The sequence below is a fragment of the Bos taurus genome, chromosome 9 (genome assembly GCF_002263795.3).
Source record: "Bos taurus isolate L1 Dominette 01449 registration number 42190680 breed Hereford chromosome 9, ARS-UCD2.0, whole genome shotgun sequence".
NCBI lineage: Eukaryota > Metazoa > Chordata > Mammalia > Artiodactyla > Bovidae > Bos > Bos taurus.
This window is the reverse complement of record NC_037336.1, coordinates 12,418,338-12,439,187: the sequence shown is the minus strand read 5'-3', so window position 1 is coordinate 12,439,187 and position 20,850 is coordinate 12,418,338. Positions and strand designations below refer to the sequence as shown.

Here is a 20,850-nt window from a genome sequence, read left to right as displayed (position 1 = left end):
AGAGGAGAGGTCATCAGGGGAGAATGTCACAGGAAATATATACAAATCATCAACATGTTGAACAGTTTACATTTAAAGGCCAAAATGAATACTTTAATGTGGAAGACAAGAGGTTATCCAATAGAGAGGAATTGGGCTCCAAGCAGCATTGCTATTAAGAAGGTGAGATATAGATGCAGAAACATACAAACTGGAACAAAACTTTCCACACTAGTTTAACTGAAAATAGGAGAGCTCCATTCACCAACAGGTGCTCAGGTCATCTGCACAAAGGAGCCGGGACTGTTGGCACGCCAGATGGGAGCTGTTGATTGTTCACAAATCCGGATTTGTAATTCTTGATACAAAGCACTGCTAGTGGTGTGAAGGGATACTCCCATTTGTGACAGCTTTGTAAACAGACTCTTTAAGAAAAAAGAAATGAACTTAACCTAAATAAAAGGGTTTCAGGACTCACTCTTGGCATATGTGGAACCACAGGGAAGGCTTGGATGGTAAAGCTGCCCTGAGCGACGCCAGACTCACTGGGCTGACCTGTTGGTCTCAACTGAGGGGGAAGAGAGTGCGAGGTGGCAGCCGGGTCTGGGGCGCAGCCTGAGCTCTGCCTTATACTTAGTGTGGTAAAATGGGAGGAATGATGCTCATATCGCAAGTTTTCAAAAATGTCGTTTGCTTTAATAAGAAATCAGTGAGCCTGATATGTGAAAGGTAGTTAAATGCTAGTTCCATTTCAGTTCTGAAAAATTTACAGAGCACAGGAAAACAACACCAGCTTTTTGTTGTCCTTGGTGCTTTGCTCTGTTCTCTTGAGCTCATAGGTTCTGTTGTCACCCAGAACTGCACTCCTCTGCTGCGTGTAAACCTATAACTTACTGGCCTTGATTACAAGCCAAATGGGGACCACGGAGCCCAGAATGAAGAGCATGATGTAGACTCTGGAGTCAGGACTCCAAATTCCACTTCTAACACTTTTTAGCTGAGTAATTTTAGCGAATCACTTCTCTATGCCTTCGTTTCCTCGTCTGTTAAAAATGGGTAGTAACATCACCTGCTTCATAAAGCTGTTGTGAGGATTAAACCCCAGTGCTGAGCTCAGTGCAAAGAAGGCACCAAATATGATGGTCACTCCACTTCCACGTGCACTGGGGCCTGATGGGGGCCAATGAACCAGGAATATTTGAAAAGGGATGCATTTGGGAACGTATCATGCTTTCCTAATAGTAAAAAAAAAAAGTATCTTTGCAAGAGTTTTCTCACCACAAACTGTACATTACAGCAGCTCTTTACACAGACTTGTCCCTCCAACCAGAAGTGACTCTGATGCCCACTTTAGGCCTGGCTCATGTGCATAATAACCACTTGTGTTTGGTGAGGAAGGAAACAGATTTTGACTGCTATAGTTCCCTGGTAAATGTGCCTGATGACTGTGCTCGTGGCTGTTAAAGCTTTCCCTTCGTTGTCAACCGGCGAGTGGAGCAGTGGTAAGGGGCAGCAAGGATCTGGGGACACACACAGAAAAGGACTGGTTTCAACTTTGTCAGAGCTGCAGGCATTTGAGACTGAGGGATACTCCTACACTCTTGGTGGGAATGTAAATTGGTGCAGCCATTACGGAAAACAGCAGGGAAGTTTCTTAAAAAACTAAAAATAGAACTACCATATGATTCAGCAATCTCACTCCTATCTGGAGGAAAACGTAATTCAAAAAGATACATGCACCTTAATGTTCAGGACAGCACTATTTACAATAGCCAGAATACAGAAGCAACCTGTGTCCATTAACACATGAATGGATAAAGAAGATGTAGTTCATGTATACAATGAAATAGTATAACCATAAAAAAGAATGAAGTAATGTCATTTGCAGCAAAATAGATGCACTCAGAGATTATCGTACTAAGTGAAGTAAGTCAGAGAAATATCATATGATATTGCTTATATGTGTAATCTAAAATATGATATAAATGAACTTATTTACAAAACAGAAACAGACTCATAGACATAGAAAACAAACTTATGGTTATCCAAGGAGATGGGGAGTGGGGAGCGGGATAGATTAGGAGTTTGGGATCAGCAGATACCAACTACCATAGACAAAATAAACAATAAGGTCCTACTTGTTGTATAGCACAGGGAACTATATTCAACACACTCTAATAAACCACAATAGAAGAGAATATAGGAAAAAAATGTATATTGGAATCATTTTGCTATACACCAGAACCAACAGAACATTGCAAATCAACTATACTTCAATTAAAAAACATACAAATGAATATCAAAACTATCATGTTGAGTATAAGAAGCCAAACGCAAGACTATATAATACCTCTTTCTTTCACTCAACACAATGATATATATAATTTCATGTATATGACACACTTTGTTATACAGCCCTAAGAAATGAATACACGTGACAAACAACAGGTGTTTGTCAAAACTCACGAAAGTAGACACTTAAAATGCATGATGATTGTTCTGTGTAAATTGTATCTTAATAGACTTGATTAAAAACAAGGGAATTAGAGGAAAAAAAAAAAAAAGACTGAGGGATAAAAGAAGACTTATCAACGGCCAATGGGTACACAAAAAGGCCCTCGACATCACTAATCCTCAGGGAAATGCAAATCAAAATCACAATAAGATTTCACCTCACACCTGTGAGAATGGCTGCATTAAAAATCGAGGGATCAGTGTTGAGGAGAATGTGGAGGAAAGGGAACTCTCCTACACAGTTGGTGGGAATGCAGAATTGGTATAGCCACTGTGGAAAACAGTGTGATGTTTCCTTATAAAACCAAAACCAGAATTACCATATGATGCAGCAATCCTACTCCTGGGTATTTATCTGAAGGAAATGCAATTAAGATCTCAAAGAGACCTCTGCACCCCCATATTCATTGCAGCCAAGACATGGAAACTATCTATCCATGACACATACACATGTGAAATGGAATAATATTCAGCCATAAAAGGAAATCTTGCCATTGTGACAGCATGGATTGTTCTTATGCTAAGTGAAATAAGTGAGACAGAGAATATGGTATGATCTCACTCACATGTGGGATCTAAAAGTCAAAAACCCCTGAACTCATAGAAACAGAGTAGCCTGGTGACTGTGCAGGCAGGGTGGGGGAGATGGGTGAAGATGCTCAAAGGTTATGAGCTCCCTATTACAAGACAAATGAGTTCTGAGGGTCTAACGTGCAGCGTGGTGGCTGTAGGTAATATGCTGTACTGTATATTTGAATGTTGATAAAGGAGTAGATCTTAAGCATTCTCATCTCACACACACACACACACACACACAATGGTAACCATGTGAAATCATGAAGTGTTAACTAAGTTTATGTGGTAGTCATTTTGCAATATATATGTATATACAATCATCACACTATATACTTCAGCTTACACAATATATGTCAATATATCTCAATAAAACTGGCAAAAAAACAATGGGAGGTATAAAACATCTATATTTTTATATACTCACATATACTTTAGTTACTGAACTCTGGTTAGTTGTCTACTGCTCAGGAAATTTTAAAAATCATGATATTAACCAGCTTTTGCCTTTTTAATAAAATAGGTTTCTTTGAACTATTTAGAAACTCTTTAGCAAGGACTGAATTGCTCAGACCATTTGGTGTATGAAGCTAAAAGCCCACTTTCTACCCCAGTGGAACCCCTGGAAATGGACAAATCCCCAGTGGGCTCTTTAGTCTATTTGTTGTCTGCCTGGGCTTTGAAATAGTAACCTTGATGTTAGTTATATATTGCTGAGTACAATTTGTATGGAAACAAATTGGAAAAGATTCATTCTAAGTTCAAAAGTGATTTCTCCTTCATGTAGGATGGAGTCTGGATCAAGTCTTGGTAACTCCATGCACAAACCAGTCTCTGACAGGGCAAGGAAAAGAGCAGCTCTCCAGGTTATATGAGTTGACACCTTTCACTTTCTGGCTTCAAGGCAAAAGTACTCTCCTTTGTAAAATGTTCATTGCTGTGCATAACCAATTTCTGTTTATTAGGGCACACACTCATCTTACTCCACCCTCCTCTTTCTCTCTTTCCCTCTCTAGTCCACCAAATGTTATGGAAAAGTAAGTTGTTCCAATTTATAGCTCATTCAGACAGTTCTGACACTGTCAAGTCTGATACTCTGGGACATGGTGAGTAGGTCAAAATGGATGTAAATGAACCAAACTTTCAATCAGCTGTGATTTAAGTATACAGTACCATAGCTCAGTTGTAATAGAACGGATAAGAGCTGAAAAGGCCCAGAATAATTCAGACTAAAATATCTTGTGGTATTTTTCCATTTTAAAATGAATTGAGCAATTCTTTCTGGTTGAGGATTGACAGCATAATGGAAACAGAGCAAACTACAGAATTTCTCACCAGGTAACTGCATTAGCAGCAAAATTCATAATACAGTCTGTTGGTTGAAAAGAGCATGAAGCCTTCTGTTTTCTTATGAGGTGCTATATTCTCATAGTTCTTGGCCAATTCTAAGGAGCTATACTACCAAATTGTGGTTATCGGAAAACACTCTCTAACCTGTAACTTTTAGCAATATTATGAGAGACTGCATGGATGCTGATTCTCCTTGTAATTTATTGTGGTGGAGAAACATAATTAAAACTGCTTCCAAGTATTGCCTTCTACTTAGGAGGCAACAATCACATAAGACACTGCTACATAACAGCAATCTGGAATATGTCCATGTATTCTAGAGGACTAACTAAAGATTAAAAGAGCAGGCAAAGGTTTCAGTGACATTTGGGACTTTTATACTACACAGAAACTCTTGTTGTTTCTAGAGATAACTTTTTGTGGGACAAAATGCATTGCATAAATATTATAGACCATCCACACATTATGTAAACTTTATGTACACATTTGTTTTTATGTTTCACTTACCAGAATCAAGAGGCAACTTGAGGCCAATTTGGTGTGCTCAGGGATGGTGGAAAACACTGACAAAATCAAGCAACCAAAGACGAGGAGAAAACTGCAAAACAACAAAATAAGAGAAATCTGATGAGAACCTGGCCTTAGCATGACAGACTTAATTTCTCATTTCCAGTGGATAAAGCACACGATCCATTTGAATTGACATTGGTTAAATTGTAAAAGCTCTAAAAGCAGCTAGCCATTTAAAATATCAAAGTACAATGTGATGTCCAACGCATGTGGGGCTCCTTTGTAACTTTATTGATGAAGTGTGTGTGTGTGTGTGTGTGTTGTGTACTATGCTTAAATGTCCTCCCTCGGCTAGGAATCTGTAAATTTCCTACAAAGAGCTCTCCTGAGCAGGCATCCTGAAAGGCCCAGAAGTGTGTTTTGCTTTCCTGTTTGGAGCACAAACTGTAGCCGCTCTGCTGTCAAAGGAGCAGACTCACCCCCCTGTTTGGCAGCTTTGGTGAACCGTCAAGCGTTCTGAGTGGTTACTAAGCCGTGGGCTCCTTTTTAGAGTCCAATATTGCTCCCGGATTCTCATTTGTCATTTCTTTATTTTAATAATAAGAACAGAAAGTGACTTCTGCTACCCACATGCTTTCCATTCCTTTCCGGTCAAACCCTTACAGAAATGTTCCCCTGCCCAGCTTCATTTGTGCTGTAGTGACAGGGAGCATGTCTAGCAGTCAATTTGCAGGCATTTTCATTCCTAGAAATACTGAACCTCTGGGGCCCCAGGGTGGGAAACCAAGTTCCCAAAGTAAACGTCTAATAAAACGGGCAGGCTTGGTTTTAACGTTGAAAATTTACTTATCCTGAAATTAAAAAAAAAAAAAAATCCCAATAGCTGAGCTACTTGCTCTAAGTCATATAGCTATATTGCCAAATTGTGGTTTTCAGAAAACACTGTCTGACCTGTAACTTTTAACAATATTATAAGCGACTGCAAACACGCTGATTCTCCTTGTAATTTATTGTGGTGGAGAAACAAAATTAAAACTGCTTCCAAGTATTGCCTTCTACTTATGAGGCAATGATAACATAAAATACTGCTACATAATAGCAATCTGAAATATTTCTTTGTATTCTAGAGGACTGACTCACATAATTTCATCTCTTATTCAACAATCTCCTTTAAAACATCAGCTCTGTGTTCTTTAGCATCGCATGGATCTAGCCTTTGGCCCCTCTTGTCTTCCTCTGACAAGTCTGCATGTCTTTCTATTACACTTGACTGGGGCTCCCAAGAGTTCAAAGCCAGGGATTGGTGACTTAGGGACAGGGGACAAATCTGGCCCCTACAGCCACACTCGTTCACTTGTGTATTGCCTATGGCTGCATTCATGCAAAACTCCAGAACTGAGATTTGTGTTCCAAGCACGAGGCTGGAATGTTTACTCTCTAGCCTTTAGAGGAAAATTTGCTGACTCCTGATTGATACCAAGCATTCCTTATTTCTATACATCCATTTCGGTGCAGAAGTGAAGTGGGTCTGCTGATAATTACTCACATTCAGAGGGTTTCCTATAAGGGAGACACTGTGCTAAGTCCCTTTCACATGCACTTTCCACATTATCCTCTCAAATTTATGGAGTAGAAATCTCATTGTCCCTGTTTTGTAGACATGAAAACTGAGAATTAGGAACATTTTGTGACTCATCCCAGGCTATTTAGTAGGAAGAGGGGTCGAGCACTGTCTGTCCTGGAGTCACCGTGCAGTGTTGCTGAGGAGCAGGGAGGATAGCAGTGATGGTCTGGCAAGACTCTTGGAGTTGGAAGTGGGGGCACTTCTCTCTCTCTTCCCTCTGAGAGGGAAGTAGTTACCATTCTGAATAGCAGAAGCCTTCAAGAAGGGCTTCAGGGAAGGACGCTACTAGGGAGAAAACTTTGTATCTGAGTTAATAACCACTCATACTTTTGACGCATGTACTTCATGATTCAGGATCCTTCCAATTTTACTATAATTGGCTCTAAAAGACTGGGAATCGTAAACTAGAAATCAAATTCCAGCACACCTACACCTTGAAACCCAGGGATCACTAAAGTAGTTCGGAGGATGATATGGCATCAAATACAGACAGTGACAGATGTTTCCCTCTGGTGAGTGACTGCTATCTATAGATGCCTCCTGAGTCCAGGGTGAGCAGAAAACATGCAGAGAAGCAAGCAGGCGATGACTCAGTCACTAAGACACCGTCTCCTCCAAGAGCATCTTGATAGTGGCTTCATGACCCCCATGTGTATTTTCAAAACGGACCTACATCACTAGCCCTTTTGCAAGTGCCTTCTTCATTAACAGCTGGGTGTTGCTTAATCTTTTTCCTTCATGTCACTACTTTGCCCATTTTCTCTCTTGAGCTGATCTTACCCTCCTTTTTACCAAGAGTAGTTTCTGTACTAGAAATCTGTTATTTCTATGGGAGCCCAGCTGAAGACAGAAAAGCAAAGACCTCCACTGCTCTGGCTGCCCAAGAGGGTATGGATGAACAAATACATTTATTAACCCCCAAATTCCTTCTTTCCTTCAACCATTCATCCACTTGCCCAATCAGCAAATACTGATTATGCATATGATACTAGGCTGAGTCACAGGGATATAACAATAAACAAGACTTTCTTTTCTTGCCTTTGCAGAGTTTATGATCTGTTGAGGCATACAGGGTAGCAAACAGATGTAAAAAGTAAGTGAAAATTCTGAGTGATGACTGCAAAGATAGGGAAGATGCAGGGGATGACAGGAGCATACGGGACAGGAGGAATCGCATGAGACTGGTTACTTAGTTTGTGGAGTTGGTGCAAAGTGAACACATGGGGACCCTTTGTTAAAGATTAGGAAGAATTTCAAGGCAATGACAGTGGTGCGTGACACCAAGTGTGGCACCCTTCAGTTCTGGGCTCCATGAGACTGCACAGGTGGTATACCTACAGAGTCAGACCTGGGGTTTGGGAAGACTTCTTGGAGCAGGTAAGGACTGAAACGAGCCCTGAAGGCCCAGGAGGGTTGGTCTGCACTACGGTTGTGTGGCTGGGGAAAGGGATGCTCTAGGCCATTCAACTGCGTGGGTGAAGGCCAGATGCAAGCATCACCAAAACTCACTAATTAATCAACAGGGTAGAGTTAGTGAACTCCTTCTAGCTAGCTTATTCTTTGGTGGTTCATGAAAAGTGTAAAGCAAGTCATTCTTGCAACTTCATTTTTTTTTTTTAACATAGGAATCATGTTGGCTCCATTGAAAACATGTACTGAGTACCCTCCGTGAAAAACACCATGCCAAGCATAACTGAGAGATGAGAATAAACCAAAGTAGACCCTATCCTTAACAAGCAGTGTGGTGAGTAAAGGGAACACGCAAGACAGTCATCATGAAGGTAGAGACAGATACATGCTAGGAGAAATATCACAGAGCCTGAAAGGAAGTGGCGGGGTTGGGGGGCGTGTTCTGTTCAGTTGGGAGTTGTGGAAGCACATTAAGAAAATCTCCAAAAGTGGGTGTTGCTGGAGCTGGTCTTTGGAGGAAAGGTTGGGCTTTGACAAGAGAAATTTCTGGAGAAACACATTCCAGAAGGAGAGTACAGTAGGAGAGAGGCAACGAGCCAGAAAATGGATGAGATAAAGTATCTGCTCCTGCTCCCTGTTTCATGGAACAAGAAGTTATTGAGTTTAATTGTAGCATGGATGGGACAGGTGGCTTGAATTGGGAGTCTGGGGCCGTGACGGATAATACTTCAGGGTCTGTCTGTAGTTCAGCAGACAGTGGAGGCCACTGAACAGGAAGTAGCCTTTGTTTCTGAACAGGAAGCTCATCTCATCAGACATGCCCTCTGGGAAGATCAAGTCAGCAGCCATGTGCGTTAGGACATCTCTGAGTAGCTGAGAAATAGGGTGAGGAGTAATGGTGACTCGGGTTAGGCTGAGAGCTTGCTGGCAGAAATGAGGCAGCCTGAAGGGATGTTGTTAAAGCAGTAGCTCCCTCACTTGGTAACTCTTGGCCTTGCAGGTAGAGTTTGGGAAGCGGGTGGGGGCCGAGAAATCTGAGGTCTCCATCCGCACTTACTGGTGACGCTCTTAACAAGTCAGGAGGGGAAAAGTCAGGAGAGTGAGGAGGAAAACCAGATTCTGAGGAGAAGACAACCCCAATCTTGGACACCCACATGGAACTGTGGGTCTGAATCTTGGGCACAAGTTCTGGCTGAGATACAGGAGTGCCCTCCTCCGGGAGGAAGCAAATGAACAGAAAGTGCAGAATGAGCACAGAAGGTTTAAACGGCATACAGGCTAACTGGGGACACTTCCTGATCTTGGAGAGTGGCATTATGGGAGCAAGAGACACACGCTGCTGTGAAGTAGCTCTGGGTGGCCCTGCCAGAGACAGGGCCCTTGGCTGGAGAAGCACTGGGCTGACAGCATCACCCCCGAGGGGACTGCCTGCACTGCTGGGTCAGAGTGTGGCTCTGTGGACCTCACTGCTCCTAAGGTCCCACACACCCATGCGCAGTCTGACAACCACCCTACTCCACCCCTCTGCAGGCTGAATAGAAGTGGGAGCAGAGGCAAGAGTCACTAGACATGGGGTGTCTTTATCTAGGGTATACAAGTCCCCAAGGGCTCTGTAGGTAGAATTTCAGGGAGGGGTGAATGTGGATGGGAAAAATTATATCTTTGTCACGAATCATGGCAAAAAACCATGAAGGTATCATCAGGATTAAAAACCACAATGGTATCAGCAGGACTCGTGAGTCTGTCACTCACAGAAACCACAGATATTTTCAGACCCCATTCTACAGCTGTAGAGGAACCATTTGTGTTTCATCTCAAATGTTGATTTTGCCTTATCACTATTTCAAGATTACGGTAGTTATTAGACCCACTGCTGGGAGTTGTTTTTTTTTTTTTAACCTCATCAATAAAGAAGCATATGTATAATTCTATCAGACACTTTAATATTTTAATAATAGCATTTCAAATTTAATTTTTTTCTTTTGTAATCACCTGTATTTTATGCTTTTAAAACATTTTTCTGAGGAAAAGCTCACAGGCTTTACCAGACTGCTGAAGGTTCATGGCACACAAAAATTAGAAGCCTGTGGTAGGAGATGAGTCAGGCGCTGGGGAGTGGAAAATTACCTATTAGGCATGGGTCACCAACTTACTCAGGTAATGTTTCTTTTTTTTAATCCTAGAGCATTTTAGATATTTATTTTCACGTATTTAGTCCTAATTGTTTATTTTCCCCCAGAGGTAGGTTTTAAAATAATTTTGAAAGAATATGAATATTCTTTCTCTTATAATTAATCCTGCGGTATCATAAAATCTGTATTCCTAGAAAATCATTCTGTAACACCTATTGGCTTTTACTTTGCCTGAAGCAACCATTTATGTCTTGTTTCTGAGGAAATTAACTTTGATGTGGACTTTCTGTCCTTTAGAACGCAGAAATTATTATAAGAGGAAAAGAAGGGTATTTATGATACAAAATATTGTCAGTTGAAAGGCCTCTATGTTTATCCCAGAAAACTACCATCAGCTTTTGTGGGCTTTAATTAGCCCAGTTTGTCAGATTTACTTTGGTGCGTGCATGCTCAGTCCCTTAAGTCATGTCTGACTCTTCACCATCCTGTGGACTATAACTCACCAGGCTCCTCTTACTTTGGGAGAAGGGTCTACTTGGAAATAATGTGGGTGCTTGTGGAATAGATGACGTCTGTGACTTGGGAAGCCAGTTCATGCTTTGAGCAGGGGTTCATTTAGGAAGAATTAAAGTGATGGGAAAATAAAGGAAGTTATGCAACATCGTTCACACAAACACACACCTCAGCCCCGCAGGAGCCGCGGTGAATAACACAGTGGAGAAGGAGGAAGAGGGGCTGATGGAGACAGTTTTCTCTGAGGCAGCTGAGCTCAGTCAGCAGGCAGACTTACAGCACAGGCTTCTGTGGGTGCAGCAACCACACACTCCCACTTAGAAGGTGCTCTTGGCAAGGATTTTGGGGGACGATATGCTTTCCACGCGTAACTGTCCATGTGAGTCAACTATTTAGGAAAGTTGTGGGGTAGAGGTGATTGCAAATGTCTGAAAGGGACCCGAATTGCGGAATTAAAATAAAGAATGACAACAGGAAGTAGATAGGAAGTTGTCAAAGAAAACAGTTCTTTAGAAGAAACTTCTGAAGGAAATTCAACCCTGCCTCTGACTTCTCATGAATTTCTCATTACCGCTTTAATAGAGTGTGTATCTGAGGAAAGACCTCACGGTGCGCAGTGAATCACGAGGACCGGAGTGCACGCGCTGGCATCAGCGACCACAGATAACCCGCCGGCTGCCACCGCATTTGCCTGAGGAAGTGCTGCCTGAGAAATCTGGAAAGAAATCTGAGAAATCTGCCTAAGGAAACTGGAGCCCAGTTTTTTTTTTTCTTTCGGCATCCTAAATTTGCCTTTATTTCTAAACTTGGCACTTTGCAAAATGTCCTTCTTGTATAATTTTTCCATAAAAGGGCATTTTGCACATTAAATCTATCTACCACATGCCCTAACTTCCACTGCAACGCAATGGTAATTAAATACATTTTTGGTGTCTTTAAAGGTTGTTTGGTGTTTTTAAGGGTGGTTTGGTGTCTTTAAAGGTGAGAAAACTCTGTAAGGCTTGTGTTTTGAAGACAAGTGAAATCCCATGATCCATTGAGCTAAAGCACCATCTATTGCTTCTGGGGAAAATGCTGAGGTTTTACTTTATGAAGGCAGTAATCTTTTAACGTATTTGTCTCCTTGCCTTGGCTGCTAGGAAGCTGGGTGGTGAATTTGTGACTTGGTAATAATGGCACAGATCCTTCTGGCAAATGTTTAAGGATTAATGTCACTCCTGACTTCTTTAAATTATCCTGTCATTGTCTTACCTTTACTGTATTACTTCAGTCCCTGGATATTTACTGGCACTGTGCACTTTGGCATGGTCTGTGCTTAACAGGGCCTTCAGTTTAGTGGGACCACAGACCTTCGCTTATTTTTATCCACTTATACCATATGTGTTTTGTTAGCAGCCTCGAGTACTTTCTGGATGATGCAGGGTATCTGGGGTATACTTCATAAAGATATGATTTTGTCTGTAACTTCTCTTTCCTTGAAATAGAAATATTAATGCAGCCTAAAGTTGTACTCTTTTTAAAGAAGTAAATGACACCACTGGTTCAAATTTAACAATGTAAACTAAATCTAAATTTCTCTCACTTAAATTTCTGAAAAGCTTACATTTACTGCTTTTACATTTTATTATGTTAATCTTGATCCATTTATTCCTAACATGAACTACCAACTCCCTACTCCAAGAATCCCCAAATGCACCGTGCTTGTCTTCAGAGGGAACAGAACACCGTTTCCTAAAGGGCCCGAGGCTGCAATTCAGAAACCATCAGTCAGGCCCTTGTTTCTGCGTTCTTCCCAGGAGACACTACTGAGACTGAAAACCAGTGTAGACAGTTAAGAAATAATGAATTTAAAATAAAAAGCAAAACCAGTCTTCCTACTGTCATATATTAATGCATGAAACAGGAGGACATTCTATTTGATATTTGATATTGTTTCCCTGTTGCATTTTCCTCTGCAAATAACATCAACTGGAATTCTTATTTGCTTGTTCATTTTAGTCTCCTCTGTGAGAAAGTAAGCTCCACGAAGGCAGGAACCTTCTCTCTCTGATTTGCTACTAACCACTAACCAGTAACTAGAATCAGGTTGGTGCTGCTGCTGCTGCTGCTGCTAAGTCGCTTCAGTCGTGTCCGACTCTGTGCGACCCCATAGACCGCAGCCCACCAGGCTCCCCGTCCCTGGGATTCTCCAGGCAAGAACACTGGAGTGGGTTGCCATTTCCTTCTCCAATGCATGAAAGTGAAAAGTGAAAGTGAAGTTGCTCAGTCGCGTCCGACTCTTAGCGACCCCATGGACTGCAGCCTACCAGGCTCCTCTGTCCATGGGATTTTCCAGGCAAGAGTACTGGAGTGGGGTGCAGGTACTAGTAAATTCATTTACTCATACAACACATATTACTCAGAATCTGCCATGTGCCAGGCAGCGTTCTTGGTGCTGAAGGCACAGCGGTGAATAAAATCGACAAAAATCTCTGTTGTAGGATAACCGGGTTGCAAACAGTGTCAACAAATAAAACGTATATAATGTTAGAGAGTGATAACTGCTAAGGAGGAGGAAAACCCCTACACAAGCAGGGGAGGACAGGGTGGAGATGAAGTTTGGACAGAGTGTCCAGGAAGGTCTTATTAAGAAGGTTAACATTTGAATTTCACAAGTGATAGCCCTGACCCATCAAGCCGAAGCAGCGGTGCACTTGGAATTCAGCCTGGCGCAGGCCTGCTTTTGTCACGCCAATTTCCCATCTTAAAAAGTACGGTTCCTTTCTCTTGTTGTCACATCCAAACTCCTTTGTTGGGGTTTTAAGATCCCCACCGGAACATTAATTCCACCATTTTCCAAGAGAGACCCTCTGGGCAGCTCTGTTTCCGTTCTATTTTCTGCACAACATCTTCTGTAATGTAATAATGGGAGTAATAATGGAACTACATCCTTCCGTATGCTGCTGCTTCTGAGTCAGTCAGTCACGTGGCAGCTGGTCCCTGCCCAGCCCCCTGTCCATACACCTAACTGCCTCTCCTCTAGAACTGTTTTAAAGGCTAAACGAGGACGCATCAAACTCAGAGTTTGTGTGTTTTAACCTAACAACCAAGTATATAAATACCAAATTGAGTTAAAAATGCCAACTGAGCATCCCACTGACACACAATTGCTACACAATTTCCACCAGTTTTACTAACAAGGATGAAATCATGAAAAGAATTAAAGTGACTGATTGTCTAAAACTCCTGCTTATTGTAAAGGAAGACATCTGAAAATGTCTCACATGCAGCAATGCCCAGCGGGGCCTGAGGGGCTCAGGTCACCTCACGCTGTGTCTAGGTGAGCCCGCGTGAATGACAACGTGACGGTTGGGCTGGAACCTCTGTGACCACCTTCCCCAGGCTCACTAGTCACAGTGCCTTCCTGACACATAACAGTCGTGGACAGCTGGACCTCGGTGTCCAGTCGCTCATTACTCCAGCTTCTGGAAAGGACTTGCTGCTGCTGCTAAGTCGCTTCAGTCATGTCCGACTCTGTGCGACCCCATAGGTGGCAGCCCACCAGACTCCCCCGTCCCTAGGATTCTCCAGGCAAGAACACTGGAGTGGGTTGCCATTTCCCTCTCCAATGCATGAAAAGACTTGAGGCTGCCCTAAATTAACAGCTGGCAGCACTGAGAAGCTGATGGGCTGCGGTCTCTACATGGGAAGGAACCTTGGTGGAATTGACTAGACAGAGATTCACCCTTAAAATGAGCTCCAAGAACTACAGGCCAGGTTGCCACGCTGATGAACAGGCCACATGCAGTTGAAGAGGCCTTGGAAGAATAACATGCTAATTATAGTCATGAATGAAGTAAAAGTTGTTTGCAAAGGTTAAGAAAGAGACAACGTTGTATAATCTATGTGAATGTTGCTTTCAAAGGCATCTTTTCAAGAGGCAATTTTGGTGCTGACATCATGGAAAATAATCCAGACTAATAGTTTTGATAATATGCACCCATGTGAATTAAATTTTCCATGCTTTGTTTCAAAAGGTCTGTTTATGCAAGAAAGTGAGCTATGGCAAAGGTTGAAAACATATGTTAAACGATGTTTGACAATAGTTGTCTGGCCTGAATGGTTTTTCCATAAAAGAAATGGTCAATTTATTAGGCAAATAATAACTTAATTATTGCAATTTTCTATGAATATATGATAATAGCCATTACATTATCTGAAAATGAATAACAGAAATTCTGAAGTAACTTAAATATTTTTACTGGGAACAAAGTAAAAGGGGATAAAAATAGGCTTTAAAGTTATTTTTCCCTGCAAGCAAAAAGCTATTTTAAAGTACTATATTTGATAATAAAAAGTCAATTATGAATTTGGTTTCTTTCAACTGATTAGACCCATATGATCCACTTACTTTAAAAACAGACTTTCCTTGAGAGGTTTCCTGAGAGCAATCACATTACATGGGAAATCTCAGTGCAACTCTTTGTTACACATAAGCCAAGAAGACCCATCACTTCCCATGAAATGAGAGTATTAAGCTTCGCAGAATAAAAACTTTCAACCAATGGAGCCAGGTTATTCTATGGGGGCCATGGAGTGGGGAATTGCTACTGATTTTCTCTAGTCTATTTGGCCTACAGAAATAAAGTAGTAAAGTGACTAAACTAGCAGTTAAGTTTAGTACCCTTGGCAAGTTAAGTACCCTTGGCAGCAGACTTTATGATGTAGTACAATGTCAGGAAAAACTAAACCCAGCAGACAGATGTTTCCAGAGAGTAATAACCATAAACTTTGAAACTATTGCACATGTCAGTACCTGCCCAAGGGGTAAGGAAGATACCTTTTTCTTTTGGGACTGGCCTACAATGGCTCTTGTGGCTCTTGGTGACCCAGGCTGAAAGGAAGTTGAAAGCCAGCATCATACTGAGTGGAGCTGCTGAAGAGTTTATGGAGCAAAACAAAAAGGGTTTATGGAGCAAAGTTGGAAAGTAGTGGACAGACTGTACAGAACATTCCCACCTCTAAAAATACATTTGCAATCAGTTGTAAAAACTATAGACACTCCTCTGGGGCTGCTAAGTAAGTAAACATGTCTGCTTTCTCTTTCTGTTTCTATGTAAGTAAACATCAAGAATATTTTTTGTTTGTTTACAAAGCATTGAAGTTGGTGATTCCACATATATGATAAACCAAACTGAGGGAAGTGTGGTCAAAATGCTGGAGCAGGAAGACCCTGAGTTCACCTTCCCCCATGGGCACACCAAAATTATAGCTGTTTGCACAGCAACTCTCCACAAAAACCACCTGAAGACTAGCAGAAAAGATTTCCTACAACTAAATATATAAACAAAAAAACCACAAGACGGGTAGGAGGGGCAGAGGCACGGTTTAGTCAAGACCCACACCCTTGGGTAGACGGAGCAAACAGGAAGATGATCACAGTTGCAGAGGTTCAATCCCGCGTTGGGCTCCCAATCTCAGGGACCTTGCACTGGAAAGACAGGCCCCCAGAACACCTAACATTAAAGGCCAGCGGGGCTCAGGCACAAGACAGCCAGAGGACTGTAGGAAACAGAGACTCCACTCTTAAAGGGAGTGTAAAAGGGAGTGTAGAATATCTCACAAGCTCTGAGCCCAAGTTCAGAGGTAGTAATCTGAAAGAAGCCTAAGTCATAGCTGCCTGCTGATCTCACAGCAATGCCTAGAGAGGCAGGAGGCAACCGGGACTCCCCCTGGTGACACAGATGCTGCAAGCAGCCGTTCTGGGGAGATCATTTTATCATAAGGACACTGATGCAGGCATGTGCCAGTTGGAGTTTTTCTTCCATCCTATTAGCACTGGGGGCTTACCTGCCTCCTAGCAGGCCAGAACCGAACCTGGGTTCCCGGGTCCCCACAGTCAGTCATGGTGAGATCTGGCCCTGCCAACTAGAGGACCAGCAGTCACTGCACAACGCAGGGCCTGGTAGCTAACTGGCCACCTGATGGGATGAGCCGACTCATTGGAAAAGACTCTGATGCTGGGAAAGATTGAAGGCAGGAGAAGAAGGGGGCAACTGGGGATGAGATGGTTGGATGGCATCACCGACTCAATGGACATGAGTTTGAGTAAACTCCGGGAGATAGTGAAGGATAGGGAAGCCTGGCATACTGCAGTCCATGGAGTTGCAAAGAGTCGCACATGACTTAGTGACTGAACAACAATGACAACAACAGCAAATACATATACAATGGAATATTATTCAGCCACAAAAGGCATGCATCCTTGCCACTTTGACTAAATGGATGGAACTATAAAGTATTACACTAAGTGAAATTAGTGAGATGGAGAAAGATAAGTATTGTAAAATTTCATTTATAGTTGGAATCTAAAACTAATAAAAAATACAGAAATGGACCCAGATATAGAGAACAAACTAGTGGCTTGTCAGAGAGGAGGAATTGGGGTAAAGAGTGAGACAGGTAAGGGAGATTCAGAGGTATAAACGTGCAGTTATGAAATAAATAAACCATGGATGTGACGTACAACATTTGGAATATAGTTGATAATACTGTAATAATTGTATGGTGACAAATGGTAACTAAACATACAGGGTGATCATTTTGGAGTGTATAAAAATATTGACTCATTCTGCTGTACACCTGAAATTAATATAATATTGAAGGCAATTATACTCCAATGGAAAAAACCAAAAAGAGCCACAAACATAAAAAGTGAGACAGAATGTGACTGTATCTAATTTCATATTATACCCTTCACTGACAATTCTAGAGATGTTTACTTTAATTCTGTTGTTATTGTTTCAGGTGCATAATTGAAACTAATTCATATTAAGTGGTGATGGAAAATAAAAAAAAAAATTGAAAGTGGTTAACAGTTGACCATTTTGCTCCAAATCTTCAGTTTTCATGGGCACCCATCCTTTATCTTAAAATGGAAATATATCTCAGTTTTTCCATCAGAAAAGTGACAGTGATGCACTAAAGAAGCCCTACTATCCTCCTCAATGTAAAGTTTACTTGTTTCCGTATCCTCTGATGTTTCTGCTGCTATTCTGAGAGCAGTGGCAGGAAGGCTGTGCTAATGAAGAGCCAGAAATGCTTATGATTCCTAGGCCCTTCAAAATGCACGAGGCTGGCAGGGACTCAGAAGTATCACCTGCAAAGTCTAGGGAGAAAACGTATTATTTCCTCTTCTTGCCTTAAGAGAATCTAGGCTATGTCTTTTCCCACTAGTTACTTCCTTTTGCAGTAGAGGAAGGGAAAGAAGAAAGATTTACATCAGAGTTTGGCAAACTTTCCCTGTAAAGGACCAGGTCATGAATATTTCAGACTTGGTGTGAGCCATAACGTCTTTCTTGGAACTATTTAGCTCTGCAGTTGTAGCACAAAAACAGCCACAGACAATACTAAAAGAATGGTGTGGTTGTGTTCTAATAAAACTTTATTTACAAAAGCTGGCAGTGCACCAGATTTAATGGACAAAGGTTCCGATGTTTTCTTTCCACTGAGTAAAGTGAAATTATTTTTTAAAATAAAAATGTTTAGATATGGATTTCCTCTTCATAACTAAAAAGTTTATAGCCCTATCAATAAAGCATGACTGTGATAGACAGTAATCGATAGCCACTAAATAATAACTGAAGGCCATGTGCTGTGGAAAGCAGGATACTTTTTTTCTACTTATCTGGGGTGTCAGTGAATGAATAAATGGATATTGCTTTCTTCCTTTGCCAAGATGCTTCCTTTTCAGTTTGATTTTCGTGAACCAAGGAAGTTTGTTCAACTAACGAGTGTTGGATTATGCATTTTAGAAAGCCTGGATTTTAGCTTGGCTTCACTACTTCTGAGCTTGGAACTTGTGATGGCTAACTTTATGTGTCAGCTTGACTGGCCACTGGGTGTCTAGGCTGAAAATACTATGTCTGGCTATGTCTGTGAGCTCGGCTCCAGGTAATATCAGCATTTGAACTGGTGGGCCAGTAAAGTAGACAACCCGCCCCATTGTGGGTGCACACCATCCAGTCTGTTGAGGAGGAATTCACCCTCTTTTGTGCCTCGTTGCTTGAGCTGGGATATGCATTTCATCTCATCTTTTCCTGCCCCTGGTCTGGGGTTTATATCAACGCCATTAGCTACCCTGGTTCTCAAGCTTTAGGAATGAACCACACCACTATCTTTCCTGGGTCTCCAGCTTGCAAATGGTAGACTATGGGACTTCTCAGCCTATATAATCACATTAGCCAATTCCTCAGCGTAAATATTACATTGTATATATATTGCTGCTTCTGTGCTGTGCTCAATTGTGTCTGACTCTGTGACTTCATAGGTTATATCTTCCATGAGATTTCCCAGGCAAGAACACTGGAGTGAGTTGCCATTTCCTTTTCCAGGGGATCTTACTGATCCAGGGATCGAACTCACATCTCCTGCCTTGGCAGGTGGATTCTTTACCACTGAGCCATCAGGGAAGCCTATATATATATATATATATATATATATATATATATATATATATGTATATATACACATACACATACATCCTCTTGGTTCTGTTTCTAAGGAGAGCCCTAATACAGAACTGTTGGCCAAATCTCTTATTTCCTTTGTGCTTTGATTTTCTCATTTGTAAGATGAGAAGCCTAATATCTGCCGTGCTTAGGTAGGACTTGATTATATGTGTGATGAAATGAACATATTGCACAAATACAGGGTACTCTTGAGAGGATTATGAAGTCCTTGAGAGCAGGCCTTTGTCTTAGTTCTTTGAGTTTAAGAAAAATTCATTGAACACCTACTAGGCGCCAGCATTACCCACCAGATTCTTATACAAAGAAGAATACAATAATTATTCATTGACTTGTATTAAAAGCTATATTTAATAGCAAAGAGAGATTCATCTATTCATTAGTGAAAAAACGAAGGCCTTTTAGAGACTACATTAGATTTCTGAAAGGAGGAATCTGAAAACCAGCTCTCTGGCAAGGCAACTTACATTCAGATAGTAGTAGCAGAGGTAAGTGAAAGTCGCTCAGTCGTGTCCGACTTTTTGTGACCCCATGGACTCTACAGTCCATGGAATTCTCCAGGCCAGAATACTGGAGTGGGTAGCCTTTCCCTTCTCCAGCAGATCTTTCCAACCCAGGGTTTGAACACAGGTCTCCCGCATTGCAGGTGGATTCTTTAACAGTTGAGCCATAAGGGAAGTAGCAGAGGTAAGGCTGTGGCAAACGTGTATAGCTAGAAGAAGCTAGTAGATAGGAAGGCAGTGCAGCCTTTCAAACCACAAAAAAGCCATAACAAACAAGTGCTCCTGTTTCTATGAAAATACGTCTGTTACAAAACTCGTTAGATTATATTTAGCACCTCCTGTAAAGTCTAATTCTCCTCAACTGGGTAATTAGGGTTGGTATTACTGAAACCACATGTGGAGAAAACCACTGAAATTTTCTCTTTTCAGATTGTTGTGTCAATATTGTATACATGTGCGTATGTAATACACACGTGGCAATCCATGGAAGCTGGTAGTTATTCTGATTTTTAATCACAGTGGGGGCCAACAGAGAAGGAAATACAGGGGACAAAATAGAAATAAGTGTGCTTGAGTTATTAGAGAGTGAATATTTTCTTGATAGCATTTATCCTAGAGACAGTCTTTTATTCAGGCCTTTAGCACTCCTGTCAAGCAATTCAGTAGACATCAGGTAATCAGAGGCTATTCTATCTGGTTCCTGAATTTCTGGGATCATCCAGATGCTCTTAGACAACATTAAGAGTCACAGAGATGGTGACAGAAGACAGGAGAGGGAGCAACAGTATCTGTGTCTATTATACTCATCACAAGAACCTCCTCTGACCTTTTAAGTCTGAGAATTTGCTGAACAAGAAGTAGATAAGCATATAAAGATGCCTATAAGTAATCAGCTTGTCCAGTAATGTTTAGGAGACAGAGAGATACAGAGTAGAATGAGCTAGAAGTAGGAGAGGCCAGAAAAATCCTGCCCCGAACTGCAAATGTGACAGAAGCCACAGTGGCCCCCCTGACCCCACTGCTGGCAAACTGTCTGCCCAAGTGAGGAGCTAAGCTATTAGGGCTATGTTTATATATGTAAAACACAATTGCCATTACTGGATTTCAGGGACAGTCAAATTTCTGCAACTTTACATGTTATTCTTGTTATCCTTACACTTTGCTGCATGTATGTGTATACCTTTATATACACTCAAGCTATAAACACAAAAGTGCGAATATATCATTTTCCCAGA

General features: G+C 41.5%; 1 protein-coding gene across 3 annotated transcripts in view; it reads right to left on the bottom strand.

Moving 5' to 3' along the window:
* KCNQ5 (potassium voltage-gated channel subfamily Q member 5) overlaps window positions 1-20,850 on the bottom strand; it is a 649,180-nt gene that overhangs the window by 212,413 nt on the left and 415,917 nt on the right. For all 3 annotated transcript variants that reach the window (XM_024996914.2, XM_024996913.2, XM_024996915.2), the window contains exon 2: window positions 4,924-5,014. In XM_024996914.2, coding sequence (XP_024852682.1) covers window positions 4,924-5,014 — 91 coding nt within the window. The remainder of the gene's footprint in view (window positions 1-4,923; window positions 5,015-20,850) is intronic.